At 40.4% G+C, this 22,778-nt stretch overlaps 1 protein-coding gene across 2 annotated transcripts in view; it reads right to left on the bottom strand.

Moving 5' to 3' along the window:
• Nucleotides 1-22,778, bottom strand: part of MACROD2 (mono-ADP ribosylhydrolase 2) — a 1,922,332-nt gene that overhangs the window by 36,559 nt on the left and 1,862,995 nt on the right. Inside the window, exons 15-16 of one of the 2 annotated variants that reach the window (XM_063444038.1) lie at nucleotides 22,598-22,663; nucleotides 16,789-16,845 (exon numbers count right to left, since the gene is read on the bottom strand). In XM_063444038.1, coding sequence (XP_063300108.1) covers nucleotides 16,789-16,845; nucleotides 22,598-22,663 — 123 coding nt within the window. The remainder of the gene's footprint in view (nucleotides 1-16,788; nucleotides 16,846-22,597; nucleotides 22,664-22,778) is intronic. The other variant, XM_063444039.1, reaches the window with a different exon arrangement.

The raw sequence follows: 22,778 nt of genomic DNA, 5'->3' as shown, positions 1-22,778 counted from the left end.
TGAAAAAGATTTGAAGAAAGTGGACATGCCTGGTGAGTGGAAATATACTAAGAGTAACCTACTGACATATCAATCCTGTTCTTCTTTATGAGAGAAAATTGTCAGAATGGTCTCATTATGATTAACCTCAATTGAGGAAATGTCAGTATAATACTTTATGTTGAATAAAAAAGAATAAGTGGTGCTATTGGAAGCTGAACGTGATTTCCAGTTACATAATAAGATACATTTTATCTTAGACAAAAAGGAACGATGAACAAAAGACACAGAGACATTGAAATTACATGCAAAAGTTTTCATAGCATTAACACAAATTAAATATTAAAATATGTAGGACATTATTAGGACCAAATGCATTATGGGAGTTTTAAGTAATTATATGGGCGACCAAGATAAAATGGCTGTTATAGAAATTTTACAGAAGCCTTTTTCCATTAGCTTAATATCAATATAATTCACATGTACCCAGTATTGGAGAAATATCTGCATGCAAGTTGTTCATTAATAGCAGATATAAATATTACTTATTGATACTAAATTACTGTGTTAGTTACGATAGAACTCACTATTCAGAAACACTGGAAACATAACAAGTGATGGCTTAAATTAATAAAGTATCCACCTTAGGCTATAAGTCAGAACTATAACTTAAAGAGCAACATTAGCTATAGCCAAATCATCATACATTCAATGCATAGTCTTCTTAGATATGCTACATATCTCTTACTGATGCTTCTTGACTCCCAGAGAGAATTCTGTGGCCCACAAGCCTCGAGAGCTGTGAGTGTTGCCTTTGATTGTTGGCTTGCAAGCCAATGGGTGGTGCGTGGGGCTGGGATGAGTAAATTAGGGTCTCCTTTCTTTAATATTATAATAGCCCCCTCCCCCTTTGGTCTTTAGATAACTCAGAATGGACAATACAGAAAAAAAATGATTTGAGCAAGAAAACGTATATCTAGTCAAAAATGTGCCCCAGACAATGACTATAATACAGACCCTCTATGCTAGTGCACGACATTGTGTCAATATATATATATACAAAATACAGAATCCAGCGCACTCGCTTATTCACTAAACAATGATTTCAAATCTTAGAGATTGTAATAGTTTTATTTAAAAACACCTCACCTAGGCAAAAAATGATGGGGTTTAGTTACATTTTATGATCATACATTGCATAAGCCTGCCAACTACGTCAAAGTACCCCATATTCGGCAGGTCCTATCCTAGTAGCAGCCTAATGCTTGCTCTTATGAGATTAATCCACTTACTTGGGAAATACTTCCTTACTGTGTCTCTCTGCAAGTCAAGGCTAAATAGGGTCCTGGAATGAGGCACCTGTAACAGGGAGGGGTGCAAAACCAAGGAATTGGCCTGGGACTCCCAAATATATAAAAGAAACCAAGACCTGCCAAATATGGGGTACTTTGACGTAGTTAGCAGGCTTATGCAATGCATGATTCTTCTTACAATATCCAGTCCAAAACGTTTCATTAAAATAGATGGCTTAATTGAGATTTAGGGATTTGTATATAAAAACACTCATACTTTATCCTAGGGCTGCATTGTTACTGGGTTGGCCAAATTTAATTCAACTTTTTTGTTGCCGGTACATATTACAACTTGGTAGATTTATGATGGGGAATTTCAGAAAGGAACGCAGAGTAAAAATAGTGGATTTTTATTTTCAAAACTTAGACAACTGAAGAAATTTCCAGATTAATTGTCCGCCACATTTGCACGACCTTTCAGCTCCCGTTTACTTCCTGTGGGGATATCGGAAGGAGCGGGTGTAGGTAAACAAAACCTTGTACACTTGAGCAGCTCAGAGAGAATATTGGTGCAAAAATGTGAGTGCTAACACCTCAAACATTAACTAATGTTATGAAAAATGAGATTGAAAGAGCCCGGCAAATGGAGCTCATTTTAAAGATGTCATCTTCTGTTCCTAGTCCAACAAATCTCCATACGTTAGGCATCCATTGTATGTAATATCATTGAATTTGGTTCATTAATAAAACATTGTTGACTCCTCAAGCCCTACTCTGAATTATCGCCCACCCTGTATAAGTGCCATTTTTGCAAGTATTCATGTTTATGCATCTATTACTATTGCTATATAAAGGCTTTGTGCACTAAAATGCTTCCCTATTTCAGTCTATCTATGGATGAGTTTGATTGGACTTATATTCCACTAGCGAGTGGTTGCCTTGGTATCATATTTCATCGCATGTATATATATATATATATATATATATATATATTTTTTTTAATTCTTTATTTTTCAGTGCCGGTTCAATGATACAGACTTTGAGTATGCCACAACAGCAATTGCATAAAATATCTCAGTGATCGAAGCATCCTGCCTTTGGAGCTAAGATTATCTGTGCACATTTTTCTGTATATAGGGCTAGGTAGTCATAACGATGTGATCGCCCATACCAGTGGTGACTATGGGTATCATAGCTAGTGTGAATTTAGTGGGTTGCACCGATGGTGATTTGGTTCTGGTACAGGAGTTGCGCTGGTAATCCTCCTGCCCCTTTTGGTCGTGCGGTTGTATAAAGGTGGATACTAGAGCAGGGGCTATGAAATTGAGAGTCGTCTATGTGTGAATGGTCTATATTTCAATGTATGTGTATCTGTGCCGTGTTAGGGCTGGGTTTTCTAAGACTGTGGGGGAGGTCTATGTGAATTAAAAAGGTTGGACCATTCTGACTAGTATGTGTTCCAGTGGTTGCTATGCCTCTTAACCCTGAGGCATGGGGGGGGGGGGAGGGTTAGGGGCAGTCTGCAGCTGTACTGCCTTAAAGGCACAGGGTAAAGCATGACCTGTCGGTGTAAGAGATGAAGGCCTAAATAAAAACAGGTTATACATAACTTGGTGTAGTGAGTTGAACATTAACCTGAAGCATTAAAAACGTATATAACAATAACTGGAGGTCTTATGTTTGATCAGTCCAGGTTTCATGTCACGGGTCCTGGGTGCGGAGTGTCCACCCCTATAGCGTTGTAAGAGAGTCCCAGTGTGGTCAGCAAGGCCGGTCCTTCTTCCACGGTGGTGATTTTATAGTGTTGTTTGCCTTTGGTCACCCACAGCATTCTGGGGGTTGCCTATCTGCACACTAGACCCGCTGCTTGCAGGGCGGTGGTCACAGGCTGCATGCTCTTGCGCCATGATAATGTGTCTCTGCATAAGTCCTGAAAGAATGTGATTTGATGTGTTTCAAAGTCATAGGGTGCTTTCCCTTTTATGGCCATTATTAGGGCTATTTTATCTGTCACGGTTTGGCATCGTAGGATTATGTCGCGTGGGGCTGACTCAGGTGCCCTTTGGGGTTTAGCTATGCGATATACGCCATCAAATGTAAAGTGTTTTGCCTGCCTGTTGGGAATGAGTGAGGCCACCAGGCGTCTTATAAAGTGGGGTAGTTCCTCCAATGGCACCGATTCAGGTACCCCTCTGATCTTGACATTCTTCCTCCTACCCCTGTCGTCTAGGATGTTTACTAGCCTGGAGACGTTTGCCTGTGTTGTTTGCATCTTGGTAACCGTGTCTTTTAGTGAGTTCAGGGCTTGGCTCAGATCGTTCACTTCTTGTTCCGTGGCCTGTGTTCAGGCTCTGCTCTGCTGCCAGTCCCTTCAGGTCTGCTTGCCACATTAGTTGTAGGTTACTTTGGAGACCCATTAGTATGGTCTGGATGTCCAGTTTTGTCGCTGGGGTTAATCCATTAGTAGCCTGTGCATTTGTGTTGCCTGTATTGGCTTCCGCTGCGCTGTGTTCTGAGTCTTCGTCTTCAGACCTCTTAGGTGAGACTGCCGTGGGAGCACGGGCCTGTGCGGGTGGAGGGTGCTGCAGCATGCTGCCAATGTCCCGGTTAGGCGTGGAAGTGCTTGCGGTCGGTTTGTTGGACCTCCATCCCATATCTTCAGTTGCGTTGGAGTCTGCCTCTATGAGCTGCGGGCTTTGCCAGAGCCACGCTGTCAGCTCCCTGGTGAGGTACTGGTCGCGTGTGCGATGATCCCCCTGCCCCTTGATGCGGCGTTTCGTGCCCGACGGTTGGAAAAAAGGCATCTGCATGTTCAGCAGGGTGCCTGGAAGCTGTGCCGTCGTTAGTTTAAGTCGATGGGCTACGGGTGTGCCTTTTTTTTCGTTATTTTAGCGCTGGCCGTGCAGAGCGTTTGTAAATGGCGACTGCCTCGTTGTGCTGTTGGCTCTGGCCCCCTCCATCGGATGCATATTTTAACTCTTACCAGCCTGAGTCAGAATCTCACTGAGCATGATATGAGTTGTATCGCAGAAGGGGAATGCAACATGTAGCACTCAATTGGATAATGCATACATTCCCAAGAGAGTGGCTTGTGGATTTTTATCTCTAACGTTTCCTTCTCGTGAGTGCAGAGGAAAAAAATAGAACCAAATCATGATTCTTCTTTCTATTAGGGAGCTAGAGAGTTAAATAATCAGAGAGCCAGGCAGCAGGACTCTTGCCCAGTCATGAGCACCCTGTCCAAGGTGCCTGGTGTTTGTATGCTGTGCTTGCTGTGTGTGATGATCCTAAATGCAAAAGTTGCACAAAACTGCTATTGCCAGCAAGTTAGAAAGCACTCCAGATGGCTGATTGACATGCAAAAATTCTCTAGAAGTTGTAACACAATAGCAAGGCAGCCGATATTTTATCATTTATTAACAATTACAATGATATAATGGCCTAGTTGTATTTGTAAATGTCTTCCTTTGAAAGCAGTTAAATAGAAGCTATCAATGCAAAGATTGTCGAGGTGCTCTTCATTATACGTCACCATGTCTTCTACTACAATGACATGAACAGAGACTGGGTGAAACTTTAAATATTAACAAGGTTTCTTTTTCTCACTAATCTACAATACATGTCAGTGGGATAACCTGTGAGACCTACCATCTACCAAAAACGTTTATTCCCCATGTATTCTCCCTGCTCCCCTATCCATACCATGTGCGGCAATTTTCAATTGTTTCAAAATGTATTTAGAATAATCATTTATTGGCCGTGTTCTAACAAATGCAACAATCAAGACACATTCTTAGTTGAAGAATATTGCTAATAATAGCGTCCCAACTCTACAGAGATGCAAATGTGCTTTTTCTTGTAAAATAGAATAGTGCTTTCTTTAAACTGTTTCTGAACTATATTTACATTAACTGATTTATGGAATAATAGAAGACCCAAATCCAAACCTTTAAAAAACACACAATATAAAAATTGGAAAGTTCTCACTGTGTTTTTTTTTTTTTAGCTATTGTAATAGGATGCCAGATCTTCAGGATGGTCTACAGAGAACATAAAAACTGAAATTAATTAAAAATCTGAGAGGTATTTCTTCTTGGAGAGGTAAGAGACTTCGGTGAAACATAATCCTATAAATAGACAGACTCAAAAAATAAAGATATTTTAAAGTCTTCTTATTCAATTCTATTACTGAAGAATTTCAAATACGTAAACAAACTAGTTACATTTTGGTCAGTGATTTTGCTTTAACTGCAAAATATCTTATTTTTAAAGTTTAAAAATCTTAATTGAAAATGCTAAGACCTTTTATTGATCTCCCTTGAAGGTGTCCGAGCTTTAAGCTAATCACACTTGACAGAGATATCCTTGATGAAATGGGAATAATACGAAAGTCTTGAAAAGGTGAAAAAACATCTGACCATCTGTTACTGGCTTAACACAAGGAACAATTGAGAGGTAGAGCAGAGGTACATGATTGCTTTAGTTATTTTATCAATATGAGTGCTACTCAGAAGGCCTCACAAGGATAGCACGTTAAAAAAAACAAGCATAATATAATGACCATTTATAATAGATGTCTTCTAACTAGAAATGTATGCATAATATAGTCAATCTTCAATAATCTTCAAGAGTCTAAATAGGTTACATTGAACACTTCTAATTGTTTAACGTGCAAGGCGTGTTCTAGGAGTGCCCAGATGAAGCTCATAAAATATTGTTTTTATCCTTAGGACTTGGTATTTCTCTATGGAATGCCTAGGACTGGTTAAAACACTGAGACAATAAAAATTAAATGTTGTTTCTCTTTGTTGGGTACATAATGTGTGTACTTTGTCCATGGTACAATAAAGTTTTGTCCCTGCCTCTTCCCATGTTTAGTGTGGAGCAGTAAACATGTGTGTTGTGTTCCTCTGTTATTGTGTACACCTGCCCAGTTATTCAACCCTCAGCGTGCAGATTGTAGCACTCTTTTGTATTTTTCCTCATAGTATAGTTGTTAAAAAAAATAATAATATGTGTTTAAAGGGACACTATAGTCACCTGAACAACTTTAGCTTAATGAAGCAGTTTTAGTGTATAGAGCATGCCCCTGCAGCCTCACTGCTCAATCCTCTGCCATTTCGGAGTTAAATCCTTTTGTTTATGAACCCTAGTCACACCTCCCTGCATGTGACTTGCACAGCCTTCCATAAACACTTCCTGTAAAGAGAGCCCTATTTAGGCTTTCTTTATTGCAAGTTCTGTTTGATTAAGATTTTCTTATCCCTCAATATGTTAATAGCTTGCTAGACCCTGCAAGAGCAACCTGTATGTGATTAAAGTTCAATTTAGAGATTAAGATACAATTATTTAAGGTAAATTACATCTGTTTGAAAGTGAAACCAGTTTTTTTTTTCATGCAGGCTCTGTCAATCATAGCCAGGGGAGGTGTGGCTAGGGCTGCATAAACAGAAACAAAGTGATTGAACTCCTAAATGACAGTTAATTGGGCAGTGAAATTGCAGGGGAATGATCTATACACTAAAACTGCTTTATTTAGCTAAAGTAATTTAGGTGAATATATTGTGTTCCTTTAATAAAAATAGTAAATGTTTATTAATAAAATAATTATTCATCTTTTATCAATATAAAAAAAATGATAAAGGATATCCTTGGGTGCGCACCCCCTTGATACGTGTATAATTATTTTCATACCAGTGATAAAAATGTTTTCAAGGATTGGGGAAAAAGGTTTAAATAATTGCTAAATAGTAAAAGTTTAAACAAAAAAAATCTCAGGCACTCACTGTGGTAGCTTGAAAAAGGTTGAAAAAGACCTGGGTACAGGTCGAAACGTTGCGGTGTACAATAACCCTGCTTAAATCTACCACAGTGAGTGCTTGAGATTTTTTTTCATTTATACTTGCTCTTATGGGATATGCTGACCCATGCTCAGTTAGAACCCTGTGGTTTTGATGATTGAGTGCAATCCGCTTTTCTTTTCTTTTTTTTAAATAGTACAAGTTGCACATAATCATATGGTCATTTGCACATCGTTTGTTTGTTATACTTATTCTCACTTTTTGACAAGAGTAAAATGTTCAGGACTGAATCACCTTTATAAAACAGGACTGAAATCAAAATGAGCTCTACAGGTGGAAAGGTTGATTGGCTGACAGGCCAATTCATACATTGTACAAATACATGCCATATAGCAGCAGTTGCCAGTATGCACACTCCAAAATCACTCCACCAGTAGAGTACAATGACATAGTGCCATTTATGTCATCCTGCGGGTGAGATATTAAACAGGAACCTAGTGGACATACTGAAACTGCACAGGACTCTACCCTAAAACATATAAATATGGAGCATAGTTGGCAGTTGGATCTGCAGAGTGTAGACCACCTTGTGTGATACTGAAACAAAACTATGCTATTGGAGATAAAAAATTAAAGGGACATTGTAGGCACCCAGACCACTTCAGCTAATTGACGTAGTCTGAGTGCTGTAACCCTTTTGCACTTAGTGCTGCAATGTAAAACATTGCAGTTCCAGAGAAATGCAATGTTTACATTGCAGCTCTAAGTCTGCCCTCTGTAGCTATCTAACAGACAGCCACTAGAGGGCTTCCGGAATCCAAACTGACCTTTGGTCCTAATGGACCTCCAGCGTCAGATTTTCCACATAGGAAAGCATTAGTTAATGCTTTCCTATGAGGTCTAATGCACGCATGGCCATTGCCGTGCATGCGCATTAGATCTCCCCCACCAGCTGACGTTGGTGGGGGAGGAGCATGGGCAAAGCCTGACCCAGCGCCGAGGTACATCGGCGCTGGATTCAGGTAAGTGGCTGAAGAGCGGTGGGGCACTCCAGCAGTCTATAGTGCCAGGAAAATGGGTTTGTTTTCCTGGCATTATAGGATCCCTTTAAAGTTTGTTCTTTTACCACCTCTCCCTGCCTCTCAGGCCTCAATCCACCAAAAAAGGCAACAGAAACAACAGAGCAATTCACTTGCACCTCTCCATGCAACTTCCGAGTACGGACTGAAGCTTGGATGATTCCACCTGATTTGTTCTACCCTATCCTTTGTCACAATATCGTTATTCTTTATTTTAACAATACTACCATTTATACCTGCAGGTTACCACTTACATTTTTGTACTTGAAGTTTTTAATTGTTATTCCCAGTAAATGTATTTCACCAATATTTAGAGATGTCGCGAACATAAAATTTTCCGTACGCGAGCAGCGAACGTGAACTTCCGCAAATGTTCGCGAATGGGCGAACCGGGCGAACCGCCATAGACTTCAATAGGCAGGCGAATTTTAAAACCCACAGGGACTCTTTCTGGCCACAATAGTGATGGAAAAGTTGTTTCAAGGGGACTAACACCTGGACTGTGGCATGCCGGAGGGGGATCCATGGCAAAACTCCCATGGAAAATTACATAGTTGATGCAGAGTCTGGTCACCTAACATTCCTAAATTGTTTGGAATAACGTGCTTTAAAACATCAGGTATGATGTTGTATTGATCAGATAGTGTAAGGGTTACGCCCGCTTCACAGTGACAGACCAAACTCCCTGGTTAACGCACCGCAAACAACCGCAAACAGTCCATTTGCACAACCGCAAACTCCCCATTTGCACAAGGTTGGATACCAAGCAAGCCATGTCCCGTTCCTTGTCCTCACTGATGTCATTGAAGGTCTCTTCCTCCACCCAGCCACGTACAACACCAAGGTTCCCCGAAAGGTGATAACAAGCCCCCTGTATTTTTTTTTAAATGTACACTACTGTTACACCAGATATGAGTTACACTGGTGTGACACTGTGCCCTGGCAGGCCCTGAAACGCACACGTGTGAAGGAAACTGACTGCTATTATATTACAGTCAAAAAAGTTTTTTATTTTTTAAATGCAAGCTATTGTGACACCAGATTTGAGTGGTGGCACTGGGCAAGTGGGCACAGTATACGCTGTGAGTCTGACACACACGCTGGCAGGCAGGCAGGCAACTGCAATTAGATTACACAGAAAAAAAAACGCAGACTGATGTTCTAGCCATAAAAAGGGCTTTTTGGGTTGCTGTCCTTACAGCAGAGATCAGATGAGTCCTTCAGGACTGTAGTGGACACTGAATACACTAGCTTAGCTATCGATTTCCCTATTAAATCAGCAGCAGCTACACTGTCCCTCCTCTCACTAAAAATGCAGCTTCCGGGGGGCGGGGCCTAGCTGTCATGGAGGAAAGACACACTTTGTGTGAGCTCCCTCAATATCTCACTTTAAGTAGCTATCAACAAGCAATTTCCCCCCAGAAGGGGATGACCCAGCAATGTTGCTCCTACCTGACCGACCCGACATGCTTAATAGCGGTCAGCAACTCGACAGAGTCTTACTTACCTCCGCGTGGCAAAAGTGGCCTGGTGCTCACCGGGCGGGAGAGGCAGCCGCTCTCCCGATCCTGGGATGCCCAGGAGCAGCTACTTCCCGGCAGGAGCTCCGTTACTCCCCCCCATCGGACCGGTGGGGGTAATCCCGGTCCACCCCTGAGAGGCTGTCTGGAGCTAATGGACGTACAGAGCACAGCTGCCCAGGCTGACATACTCATCCCAATATGGCGGCAGCTGCGTGTCCTCCTGGTACCAGCAAAGTATGGCAGGATATTGAGTCTAAGCTGGACAGACTCTTTAATCAAATTTGGAAGCAAATAACAAGCAGGAAGCCCAACAAGCTCCACCACAGCCCCGACAAGCTCCACCACAGCTAAGCGAAGCAGTCTCCATTAAAATCCACCAACGTAAAAGGCGTCGAAGACGGGACCGGAGGCACAAACAGAAATGCAGAGCCTGCCCCACGTCAAGCACTCGCCTCCACCTTAAGCCACCACAATCCCGCACCGGATGTGAAGCACCACCAGGACAGATCCGACCACCCGACAAAACAAGCTTCCACCACCTCAAGCCGCGAACCCGGCACTCAGCCAGAGACGTGCCTTTGTTGTTCCAGGTATCAGGGACTCCCAGGGTCTGCACCTGGCGCCCAGAAGGGATCGGATGAGCACAAGCAGTAAACAGCAGCCTGCCAAGCATGTCCCACTATAGCTGATCCTCCACACCATGCCTTTGATCACATGAACTGCTCTCTGCACATTAACTAATTGTAAAGTAGCAAGCGTTTAAACATGTCATTATTTCACCTCCTAAAGAGTTTATTGTCGTAGTTCCTTACATGCCTTTACATGTATTATGTTATTCACTAGTCTCATCTCATGGGGCGACTCACACTTGATTTATAACTAGTGGTGGAGCTGCTGATATAAATACACAGTTAACGTGCAAGCTACACCCTAAACATGACAGCCATCTTTCACAACAATGTACTGCTATATACTCATACCCTCAGTGCAACTAGCCATGATATACGCACGTTCAACCTAGCATGCTCAAATATAACACACTTCTGTCTAAAAAAAAGAATGCAGCTTCCGAATGAATCTAAAATGGATGCGGTCCAGGAGGTGGGATGGTCTGGGAGGGTCTGCTGCTGATTGGCTGGAATGTGTCTGCTGACTGTGAGGTACAGGGTCAAAGTTTACTCAATAATGACGAGTAGGGGGCGGACCGAACATCGCATATGTTCGCCATCTGTGGCGAACGCGAACAAGCTATGTTCGCCAGGAACTATTCGCCAGCGAACCGTTCGGGACATCTCTACCAATATTCCATGTACACATAATTATTAATATTTTGGCTCAAATTATCTGGCTGGCAAATATTTTTTTTTAAAAAAAACTGCCTAAAGGGAATTCTATTAGATACATAAATAAGAACCGTTGGACGCAGACATAGATCTGGTTTGTTTTATGTAATTTGTAACACTGATGTATACAAATAGGAATCCATGTACAATTTTCAATAAAAAAGCCATATGGGAACTGAGTCACTATTAATATATAATATGATATTTAATCATACATTCTAATATAATTGAATAAACTCCTGATATTAATTTGCACTTTATAATAGTAGTGCACTTTACATAAGCTTATATTTCAAATTGGAAGCTGTTCTTGATTAATATAATTAAAGCTCTTTGGAACTGGAATGCACTTAATATCATTATTTTAAAAAAAATTAAAAATAGATAATTTTATGCTCTTTAGGGTTGAAATACACTTATACAATTATTAAAGTACACATTTGGCATGTGTTTTTAGATAAGGGCATTAAGTGGCACTTTAGCACTGATAACAATTGGCTAAAATATTAATTGTTTCTGTAACTGTAGAGAGGAATGGTTGCTGATTTTTTTTTTGTTTAGGAAATTGATATTCCTCACAAATGAATATTTATGATAACGAATGTTGTTATTCGTTTTTTTTAATTCCGAACATGAATACTGCTTTTTCTTTTTTCTTTTCTTTTTCTATCCTTTATTTGTCTGTTTTCCTCTGGGTTTATTTTTTCTTTTATATAAATGGACTTGGTGGAATACATTCATACAAGGGGTAAGCAAACATTGGCATGGAACACATACATACATGTCATTTGGAACACATACGTGATCGGCAAGTGAGGAGGAGAGAAATGATACGATCCAGCTGGAGGAAGGCAGACTCCTAATTAGAAGAGAGGTTCATATGGGCTAATCAAAATGAATTAGGGAATGGATTAGGGACACGCCCACAAGAACACCAATGAACCAGGGGGTTTAGCCCTATTTAAAAGGCAACTCTGACAGGAGGGTTTGGGAAGTTTTTTTGTCATTTATATTTATGTTATTTTTGGCCCCCCCAAAAAATGTCTGTATCAGAAGAAATTCTTTGCTCAAAAAGATTTTATTTATATTTTATTTAATGTCTTGTTATACTGCTTTACTAATAAGTATATGTGGTTGAGCAGTCCTGGAGTTTCTGTGAACAACTACAGCAACTAACAACTTGGGCTACTGTTCATGTGGGTCCTTCTAGCGCCCCACCATATTGGGGTAGGTACCCTAAAATGTTCTCTCTCACCTATATACTTTGAGAGCATCACATTACCTTACTATGCATGTGGTTTAACATTATTACACTATTACATGTGCGCTTTCTTCTACATATACAGCTGTATACTCAGTTAGTGCTTTGGTATCCATTGTCATATTTTTTAGTTCTATACAACAAATGTTGCTTTATCCATGCACCCCCTTCCACTCCCCCTCCTAGCAGTAAATACCTTTATAGAATTGTGTCTATCTCCATTGCTGTTCCTATGGCCTCAATGTGCTAACACAGCTAACAGAATCATAAGAAAATATCTCATTTACACTAAGCACTACGTGGACATTTTTATTTCAAAGCAATTCAAAATAAACCAACCCTTGACAATTGCATGGTTGGTGAGGAATATATTAAACACTGACAAGGTTTTGTAATATTGTTAAAACTTTTTTTAAATGTTTCTCATACTGGTAACAATTGAATCAAGCAATTCAGTCAAATCAGACATCAGAAAGCAGCATTGTACTGGCAGAACGTAGATGGGCATTACTAATATCACCATGGGTATTAATGGACGTTGGACATTTATGGACAATATAGTCATACGGCAGTGTATCAACATAAAAGGAAGTCACACATTGTTATTAAGTTAAGTAGGTTCCCATTCCATAAACAAATATGTGGCATCCATGTACATTGAGACAATATAGCCATTCACTAACTACAAACACTTTAATAATTAAAATACATTTTCAATGGAGTTAGTGAAGATAACAGCATTTTTTCTTTCTTTTTTTTTCTGACTTATTACTTTGCAAGGCAGTCTTGGAATTCTTATTCCCACATATAATTGTCACGGCAATTTAAAAGATACCTGCCCCTTTAATGCATGATGCTAACGCTATGTTATATAATCAAGATAGCTTAATCTTCCATTTTTCACATTATTCTGTAGCACTTTGCTTAGTCTTGAAACAGGGTCACATAATTGGTTCATTTCTGATTCAAATTTTGTTAGAATTTCAGTAATTATCTCTTGCAAAGTAACGATTACATTCGCTATGCTCCTCACAAAAAGACAGATGTGTTTATTATAAATAGCGAAATCTAAAATTGTTTTTCCTTAATTGCCATAATGAAATACACTTTTGATAACATCTTCCTTCAGCTGTCTACGAGGACATTTCACTGTAGTCCATCTGAGGATCATAGCCTCGTAGATATTACAGAACGCACACATTTTGCATCAAACAGCAAAATGTTAATTCTTTGTTAATAGGACAATAAAACAGGAAACAAGGAAATAGCAATTAGAAAATAATGGAGCTGCAAAGTAATTCTGCAGTCATGGCATATTAAAATAATTTACCTAAATTTAATACAAGAACTTTAAATAAAGCACAACAGTAACAATATGGGTTGGATTTAAAATATAAATTAATTACAATAAACAAAGATCAATTTGGATAAAAGTGACAGACAAGAGAATATTTTAGAAAGCGAGAAATGTCACAATGACCTGTGTGTCATATTGCGTTGTCAGTATAGTTAACGTGGATTAACAATTAAGCACATATCAGTGAGTTTGACAAAGCATTTTACTCGAGGTCAACGCATTTAACATCAGACTGGCTTGCTAAAAAACAAGCCATCTGTGAATTTGTTTGAAACCACAACTAATATGCAGCAGGTCTGTGAAACTGAAAATTCTTAATGAGACATAGCGGATTGTATTTCAAGTTATTCAATAATTGGGTAAACTTACAAATTTGATAATTGTATGTATCGGAGGCCAAGATAATCACTTTACCACAGGTACTTATCACTTGGGCAACCAAACTGCCAAATGAACCCCAATTAGAAGCCAGTAGTGCAGTTGCCAACTGTCTCTCTTTGTTTTTGTTTTTTTTTTTTTAGTTTTTTTTTTTTTTGTTACAATGCATCAAACACAAACTGTACTTATAGACACATATAGTATGATTTTTAGATTTGTAGACTACCATCTGAATGGAACAGGGTTGGAGCCAGCCTGGGGCATGCCAGTGATTTAAAATTCTTGTTTCAGCTTCATAATAAATTTATGGGCACAAAGGGTGATAAGTACAAGAAACGCTAGCACTGGCATTTGTATGATTTTACATAACTACATTAGGTTTTCAGATTGTGCAGTGAAATCCTCTACAATGGAATATATAAAAAAATGTACTATAACGTAACCTGAAAAGTGAAGATGTGCTATCACCAAGAGTGTACCTCACTCACTCAAATTGAAATGGATAAAGAAACAACAGATTGGCTGATATAGCTACAAAAGGCTATAGGAGCTCAAAGGTGGGATAGCACATACAGTATAACAAGTGCAAACAAGAATACAACCTGTATAACAGGACAAGATCTTGAACAAATCTAAAGGATAATAAATAATATATGGTGAAGTATGTAATGACAACTGAAAACAGCACCCACGAGGTAGAGAACTTACAAGAAGTACTGATGGTCTGCGCTCATCTCCCCTTAGGGGTATCTGTATGTAGGAACAGGAAACTCTTCAAGTGGAAATCCTCAAAAGGATAAAAAATATATACATAGAGTAGTACTGTTAAAATGTAAAACACATTTATTGCACTGATTGCACTTACATTCAGGTAGCAATCAGCAAGCACATCTCCACTGGCAAGTGGAACAAGATGATAAACGAATCTGTGCAGAAGATGGAACAACAGCTGCTCGCAAACCACTAAGTGTAAAAATTAAAATAACAAATACAATCATAAAATAAGAACAAAAAGTCTTTAGAATACTCAATCCAACGTGTTTCGCCAATGCTGACTTACTCAGGGATATGAGTGCAGTCCTGTTATACAGGTTGTATTCTTGTTTGCACTTGTTATACTGTATGTGCTATCCCACCTTTGAGCTCCTATAGCCTTTTGTAGCTATATCAGCCAATCTGTAAATCCTCTACAATGCTAACTCTGTTACTCTTGACCATCAGCATAAGATATATTGGGTGCATGGTTGAGGGTTTAAGTGGAATACGCTTGTGGATCTATGATGGGGTTGGGATTTACCTGTGGAGTGGAGAGGTGCAAAATGGCAAGGGGGGTAGATGACTGGTAATTAAGAAGAGTATGGCTGAAGAGCGTTTTATGGAGGGGACAGATTCTTATACAGACCCCGGAGCCAATAATTTTCTGGTGGTGTCTATGTAGGTCATATATACTTTACATTGTGTTTTGTGAATCATCGACCTAGATTTGGAAGATTTTGCCCCAAAAAACTTGTTTTGAAAAACAAAAACAAAAAAAAACCTCCTGATAGGCTAATGTTTCAACTTCAAACCAGCACACTTCACAGTATAAAACATAGACCAATAAAAATATTTAAGAGGGTTTTCAATGTCTTTTGCAGGAGTCTGCTATATCAAGTGAGATGTGACCAGTAGAGGGAACAACAGACGAGCAGTAAAATTCAAAATCTATATTTATATATGTTTAGTTGTCATTTCTTTTTGCTCTTCATTAACGTTGTGCTTTTTTGTATATATGGTGCTGTGATAATACGAGTCTTAATACTCTACTTGGCAGAATAAAAAAAACTCGGATTTTAACAGAGATACAAATGGGCATCTGTTTTTTTTTTATATATGTCATCAGCTACTAGACACAAATATTTGTCTGGTTAGTATTTGCATAGTTTGAACCTAATTTCAAAGGCGATAGGATCATTTTCGGCCATTGTACTTTGCTGAAAATCTGTCATTTTGTGTCCTAGGTGATGGCTGGTCTGTTACTCCTCTGAGTGTTGCAAGCTGTGGTTCATTTCATACCTAGGTTTGGCAATAATAAAGGGGAGATATGAGGATATGGGGTCGGAAAATAGGGGAATGGCAGTGATACGGTTTGCATTAGGGTCCCAAAATCATGGCAGGCCAACCTGATTTTTGACTTTTTAAAGTATGTGGATGGATTGGTGTACAATGAAATAGGGTGGCTATGATAATCTTGAGAGCTTCAGTATAGTAATTGGAAAGAGTACATGTTTAATATTGTTGTTACTTATTATATTATATACTCTATGGGCTAAACATAGTTTGGATTTGTTATAGGTTTCTCATGAAATCAATACCGTAAAGAGACTTTCATAGGGAGTCCCTATAGAGTATATGATATTAAAACACTGTATAATATCTATTTATTCACAATACTCAACAAGTAACACTCTAATAATAGCAATTGAGAAAACATAGGCTTCTATTGATTACAATAATTCATACAACGCCAACATGTTATCACTATGTTTCAAATGTGTAAATATATGTTGGTTGCCCTTTATTCTAAATCCCAGTATATTTAATGACTACAGCAGTGATGTGCAACTTTGGCCCCTGTAATTATTTGTATATAACTAACTGTATAGCCCTAGTGGGTTACTGAGCATCAAAAGAAAATTCTGCGTGCAACAAAATCTCTAGGACCAAAGTCTTTTCATCACTGTGACTATCATCAGCTGGATACGTAGAGGACAGCTTTCAATGTATGCACAGTACCTTTCACTTCATCTACCGGGGAGTTTAAAGTTGACTCTCTGTTTATATCATCTTGCCCTAAAAGAATTAAGGAAAATAGTTATGATGGTTTTTATAATGATATCCATTTTAAAAGGAATATGTTACGAAAAAGCGTGATCATATTTTGCTACTGAAAACGTCGGACCCAAGTTAGGTCTACGAACGCCCTAGTTGAGCATTTTTGTTCTCTCATTGCCTACTCAGGAAGTAATCTGATTTAAAGGTAGCATCGAACCTCCATTAGTACTTCCTCTTAATAAGCAGATACTCAGCATATTCTGTTAGTAATACTTCTTTAGTTATCTTCAACAGGACACAACTTTATTCTTTCATTAGCGTCAGTCATGATTTAGGCTCTTACATACCCTTATTTTGCACAATAAATGCTTAGACTAGAATATACATTTTTGATAGAACCTAATAAAGATAGGGGTTGTGTCTGCCTGATCTAAATAATAATTATATGATACATTTCTAAGGAATAATAGAATAGCCTATCTTCTCACATCCAACACCTCAGATCAAAATAAAAAGTAATCATCTGTCTCCCTGTATCAACTTGTATGGATCCAGCCAGATATACATCAAAAGATTAAATCCAGCTCATGAGCAGTACATTCCATTAAAATCACCTATTGGTGTCACCTATAATTGTACATTGCTCTGGCTAGATGGCAAGGAAAAGCAGAAATAAGAAGTTATTTTATTTCATAATGTTTCCGCCGGTTACACTATAACTAGCTTGCAGAAAGAGAAAATTGATACCATGCCATCTGAAACACATAAGTAGATAAATAGACACATAATAGTAAACAAATATATATTAAGTGTATTTATAATTATATACATTACATGAACTCATTCAATGAAAGGTACAAAATAAAACAGTTCTCAAATGCTACATGCTTAAACTGCTTAACCAATTAACATAATCATCTTGTGCACTACTGTGGAAAAATTAATTTATTTTATGCAAAAAACAAAAACAAACAAACAAAAAATCAACAACTGGTATATTTAACTAAATAGTATAGTTTCTGTAGCCATATGAAAAATAAATATGTCAAGTCAAAATGTTACTAATTTATTAAGACAGCAGCTGGTCATGCCATTAAACGGATACTATAGTCACTGTGGCGAAACCAACCTCGCCACTGAGAACTGGAGAAGCCTGGTTGCTAGCCTCCTGCCCAGTGATTATGCTCCCTGGGAGGTATTGCCCTTTAAGGGACCGAATTGGGGCTTATGGACTGCTACCATAATGTACTGACCCTTTACCCGTACTTTTGGGCATGTGGATTGTATAATACTGTCCCTAGCCCTTTAAATACTTTGGGGACAGATTGGTACTTTTGTATATGGCACTTCGGACACAGTCGAAGCTGTCGAAGCTGTCGAAGCTGTCGAAGTTACCGAAGTTACCGAAGTTGTCGAAGTCGTCAAAGTGGCCGGTATCGGACAAAGGACCACGTGGCGGCGGCGGCCATTTTAACTTCGAACACCGCCGACCCTTAACATCAACTCCACTTCGACACTTCGACCAAAGTCGAAGTACAGGCACACTTCGAATGGGACTTAGCCGTTTTTATGCCAGGAATTGACCGACCGCACAGCCCAAATCTATGGAACTGTTTTGGGCAAGAAAATGTGCTTGCGGTCGGTCATAAAAGGACTTCCGTGTAACTTTTGATCCACTGGAGGGATTTGCCTGAATTTTGGAAGTGTTTATGTTTAAAGTATGCTGAGTCTGAATATGTGAATGTATGTATTTGTATGTGAATGTGATGTATGGTTTTGAAGTTATAGATATTGTGTAAAAGTTATGTTTTAAACTGTATAATAAGTGGATTATCTCTCAGGCTAAGGGGAGGGGATGTGTGGGTTGTACCATATCTCGGATTGGTTATTTTATGCCTCCCCCTGGGTGTGGCCTGTATGTGTGAGATGGAAATAAAAGCCAGGCTGGATGAGCCAGTCGAGAGTTCCTGTTTTACCCTCAAAGTGAAGTGTCGTCTCATTATTGGGGGAAGGATTTATTGCATGCTTTTCCAGTTGACTGCTAGGAGTGTAGGCCTATTCGTATGGTTCCTATTCAACGGTCTACAGCATTCATATGCTAGAGAGGATTCCTATACTTCTCTGATTCGGTGATTGTGGTGTCTGCCAGAGTGCTTGGAGTCCTCAGGAAACGCTAGGAGCATCCATTAACGGAGGTACCAAGTCGGGGTGCCAGGTGATCCGTTACATTGGTGGCAAGCGGTGGGATGGCGTCCTAGTGTGAGGTAAAGCAGCTCGGAGACACAGTTCGTTTGGATTACAAAGGGAGGGCAATGCTAGTACCCGTACAGCGCCCCTATCCACAAAAGAAGCAACTTCAGCAGAGCAAGCATGGCGCCTGGCTACACTCAGGAGCGGTTGGACAGACTGGTTGCCATACGGCTGGCTTTCTTTGGACCCAACCCCTCTGAGAAAACTGTGCAGTTCATAAGAAAATCAATGGCAGACCTCCTGCAGTACCTAGCAGACAAAAAGGGAGCTGAAGGTGTCGTCCTTCCTCCCCAGCGGCAGTCTACAGTTCAGGGAGAGGAGCCTGTTATTCCCTCTCCCCAGCGGCAGCACAGCTCACCAAGGGGAGATTATAAGCCCCTTACCAGCGCAGATGGGACCGTGGTCTCTGCGGCCAAGCTACAGGAAGCTGAAGGGGCCGTCCTTGCTCCCCAGCGGCAGTCTACGGTTAGGGAGAGGAGCCTGTTATCCCCTCTCCCCAGCGGCAGCTAAGGGAGCTTATCCCCTCTTATCCCCACACCAGCTTATCCCCACACCAGCGCAGATGGGACCGTGGTCTCTGCGCCCAAGTTACAGGGAGCTGAAGGGGCCGTCCTCCCTCTCCAGCGGCAGTGTGATTTGTTGGGAATTGGGAGCCCAGTCTCCATTCCCCAGCAGCAGAGTGTCCAGCAGGGAAGAGAGAGCCCAGTCTCCTTTCCCCAGCAGCAGGATACTGTATTGGGAGTAGAGACAGTCGGTCTCCCTCCACAGAGTATGGAAGTATGTATGGGAGAGGAGCTTGCTACCACCTCTCCCCAGCGGCGGATCAGTAATGTGCAGGGAATAGAGAGCTCAGTCTCCTTTCCCCAGCGGCAGTGTGTCCTGCAAGGAGCAGAGACCGTCAGTCTCACACCCCCGCAGCAGGACAAAATAATGAAAGGGGAGACAGCTGGTCCCCCTCTCCACCAGCAGAGAGAGTGTCCGGGAGAGGAGCCGGCTAACCCCTCTCTCCAGCGGCAGTTTACCGTCCAGAGAGAGGAGCTTGTTACACCCTCTCTCCAGCAGCAGCCTAACCCACCAAGGGGAGATGTTAAGCCCCACAACTGTGCAGATGGGACCGTAGTCTCTGCACTTACAGCCCAAGGGGTAGGGACGGTCGGTCCTGTCCCCCAGCCACAGAGCGGTGTACCTAAAGGGGAGACAGCCCGTCTCCAGCAACCAGGCTCCAACCAGACTACTCCCGTGGTAGTGCTGGCACCAGGACAGAGTACCGCTGGTCTCTGCCCCCTCAGCAACCCACCAAGGCAGCCTACCAGTCCCCCACACAGCCGTGGTAAGGCACCTGGACATGGACAAGATTCTCCCTTACCCAGGTGTAGTAACCATTTATTGCGGGTTGGCTGTACTGATGTTTCTGTCTTGTGGGTGGGCTGCTGGACTAACAAGGGCACTGAACGGCAAGAGGTCAGGTACCCTGTTAGTCTAGTTGATAAAGGGGAGAAGTGTGGCGAAACCAACCTCGCCACTGAGAACTGGAGAAGCCTGGTTGCTAGCCTCCTGCCCAGTGATTATGGTCCCTGGGAGGTATTGCCCTTTAAGGGACCCTTTAAGAACTACTTTTGGGCATGTGGATTGTATAATACTGTCCCTAGCCCTTTAAATACTTTGGGGACAGATTGGTACTTTTGTATATGGCACTTCGGACACAGTCGAAGCTGTCGAAGCTGTCGAAGCGGCCGGTATCGGACAAAGGACCACGTGGCGGCGGCCATTTTAACTTCGAACACCGCCGACCCTTAACATCAACTCCACTTCGACACTTCGACCAAAGTCGAAGTACAGGCACACTTCGAATGGGACTTCGAATTTTGGAAGTGTTTATGTTTAAAGTATGCTGAGTCTGAATATGTGATTTGTATGTGAATGTGATGTATGGTTTTGAAGTTATAGATATTGTGTAAATGTTATGTTTTAAACTGTATAATAAGTGGATTATCTCTCAGGCTAAGGGGAGGGGATGTGTGGGTTGTACCATATCTCGGATTGGTTATTTTATGCCTCCCCCTGGGTGTGGCTTGTATGTGTGAGATGGAAATAAAAGCCAGGCTGGATGAGCCAGTCGAGAGTTCCGGTTTTACCCTCAAAGTGAAGTGTCGTCTCATTATTGGGGGAAGGATTTATTGCATGCTGTTCCATTTGACTGCTAGGAGTGTAGGCCTATTCGTATGGTTCCTATTCAACGGTCTACAGCATTCATATGCTAGAGAGGATCCCTATGCTTCTCTGATTCGGTGATTGTGGTGTCTGCCAGAGTGCTTGTAGTCCTCAGGAAACGCTAGGAGCATCCATTAATGGAGGTACCAAGTCGGGGTGCCAGGTGATCCGTTACAGTCACCAAAACATATTTAGCTTAATACAGCGGTTTTGATGTACAGATCATGCCCCTGCAGTCTCACTGCTCAATTCTATGCTATTTATGAGTTAAATCACTTTGTTTATGCAGCTCCAGTCACACCTCCCTTCATGTGACTTGCACAGCCTTCCTAAACACTTCCTGTAAAGTAAGCTCTATTGTTTAAACTTCATTTGTTGCACATTCTGTTTATTTGAAGATTGTTTGCCTCCTGTTCAATTTACAGAGCAGTAGATAAAAACTTCTGAAGAAAATTAACATCTGACTGAGAATTGAACAATTTTTCATGCAAGCTGTGTGAGTCAACCAGGGGAGGGCTTCTGGCTTCATACACAGAAACAAAAGTAATTTAACTCCTCAATGGCAGAGAATTGAGGAATGAGACGGCAGGGGCATGAGCTATACACTCAAACTGCTTCATTTAGCTACATACGCTTCAATGCCTACAATATTCCTTTAATATGAATTTTTTTTTATTGAAATCGGGATGAGTTTAATTTTTTTTTCAAAATACACCCCATTTTAAGGAAAATATAGAACTTATTTAACTCATGGCCATGCTTTGTGGATTCTTATTATGATTCAAGTAAAATATTAATTGGAATCAGGGGACTGGATTTTGCTGCTTTGTGTACTTTACTGGGCCAAGGGCAATGTAACAATTCTATGAGCTTTATAATTTGTTATTATTATTATTGTTAGTTATACAGCTCCAACATATTTCGCTGCAGTGTACAATGAGAGAACCAACAAACCAACAAAGTAATTACAACAGAACTGGTTGTACATAGAGGAACAAAAGGTGTTAAAAGCCCACACAAATGAGCTTACAGTCTAAAGGGAGAAAATAAATTATGTCCAAAAGAGAAAAAAAAATAGCATCTGCTTCTTGAAAAGGATTCACATAAAACCATAGAGACATATGAAAACATAGAAAAGTTATTAGATATAAAAGTTGCTATAGTTACACAACAATAATGCATTAATGGATGCATTCTGAAATAAATTTGATAAAAAGATGAATAGCCAGGCTTTGATAAAAGAATGTGAAATGTTAGAATCAAAATAATAATGGTCATTTAACACTTAGTCCAGGCATATATTTAATACCTTGTGACTCCATTGTGACATCAGTTTCATCTGTATCTTCATTCTCTTTTAAATCTTCTTGTCCTACTGAAACATACAAAAATATATAAAAGGCAACTTTAGTCGATAAGCTTCCCCGCGAAGCAATATTGTCCTAATCTAGACTGTAAGCTCGTTTAAGCAGGCTCCTCATAAACCTATT

The sequence above is a fragment of the Pelobates fuscus genome, chromosome 2 (genome assembly GCF_036172605.1).
Source record: "Pelobates fuscus isolate aPelFus1 chromosome 2, aPelFus1.pri, whole genome shotgun sequence".
In the NCBI taxonomy this organism is placed as follows: Eukaryota; Metazoa; Chordata; class Amphibia; order Anura; family Pelobatidae; genus Pelobates; species Pelobates fuscus.
The sequence above is the reverse complement of the archived record's forward strand: the minus strand, read 5'-3'. Positions and strand labels throughout refer to the sequence as shown.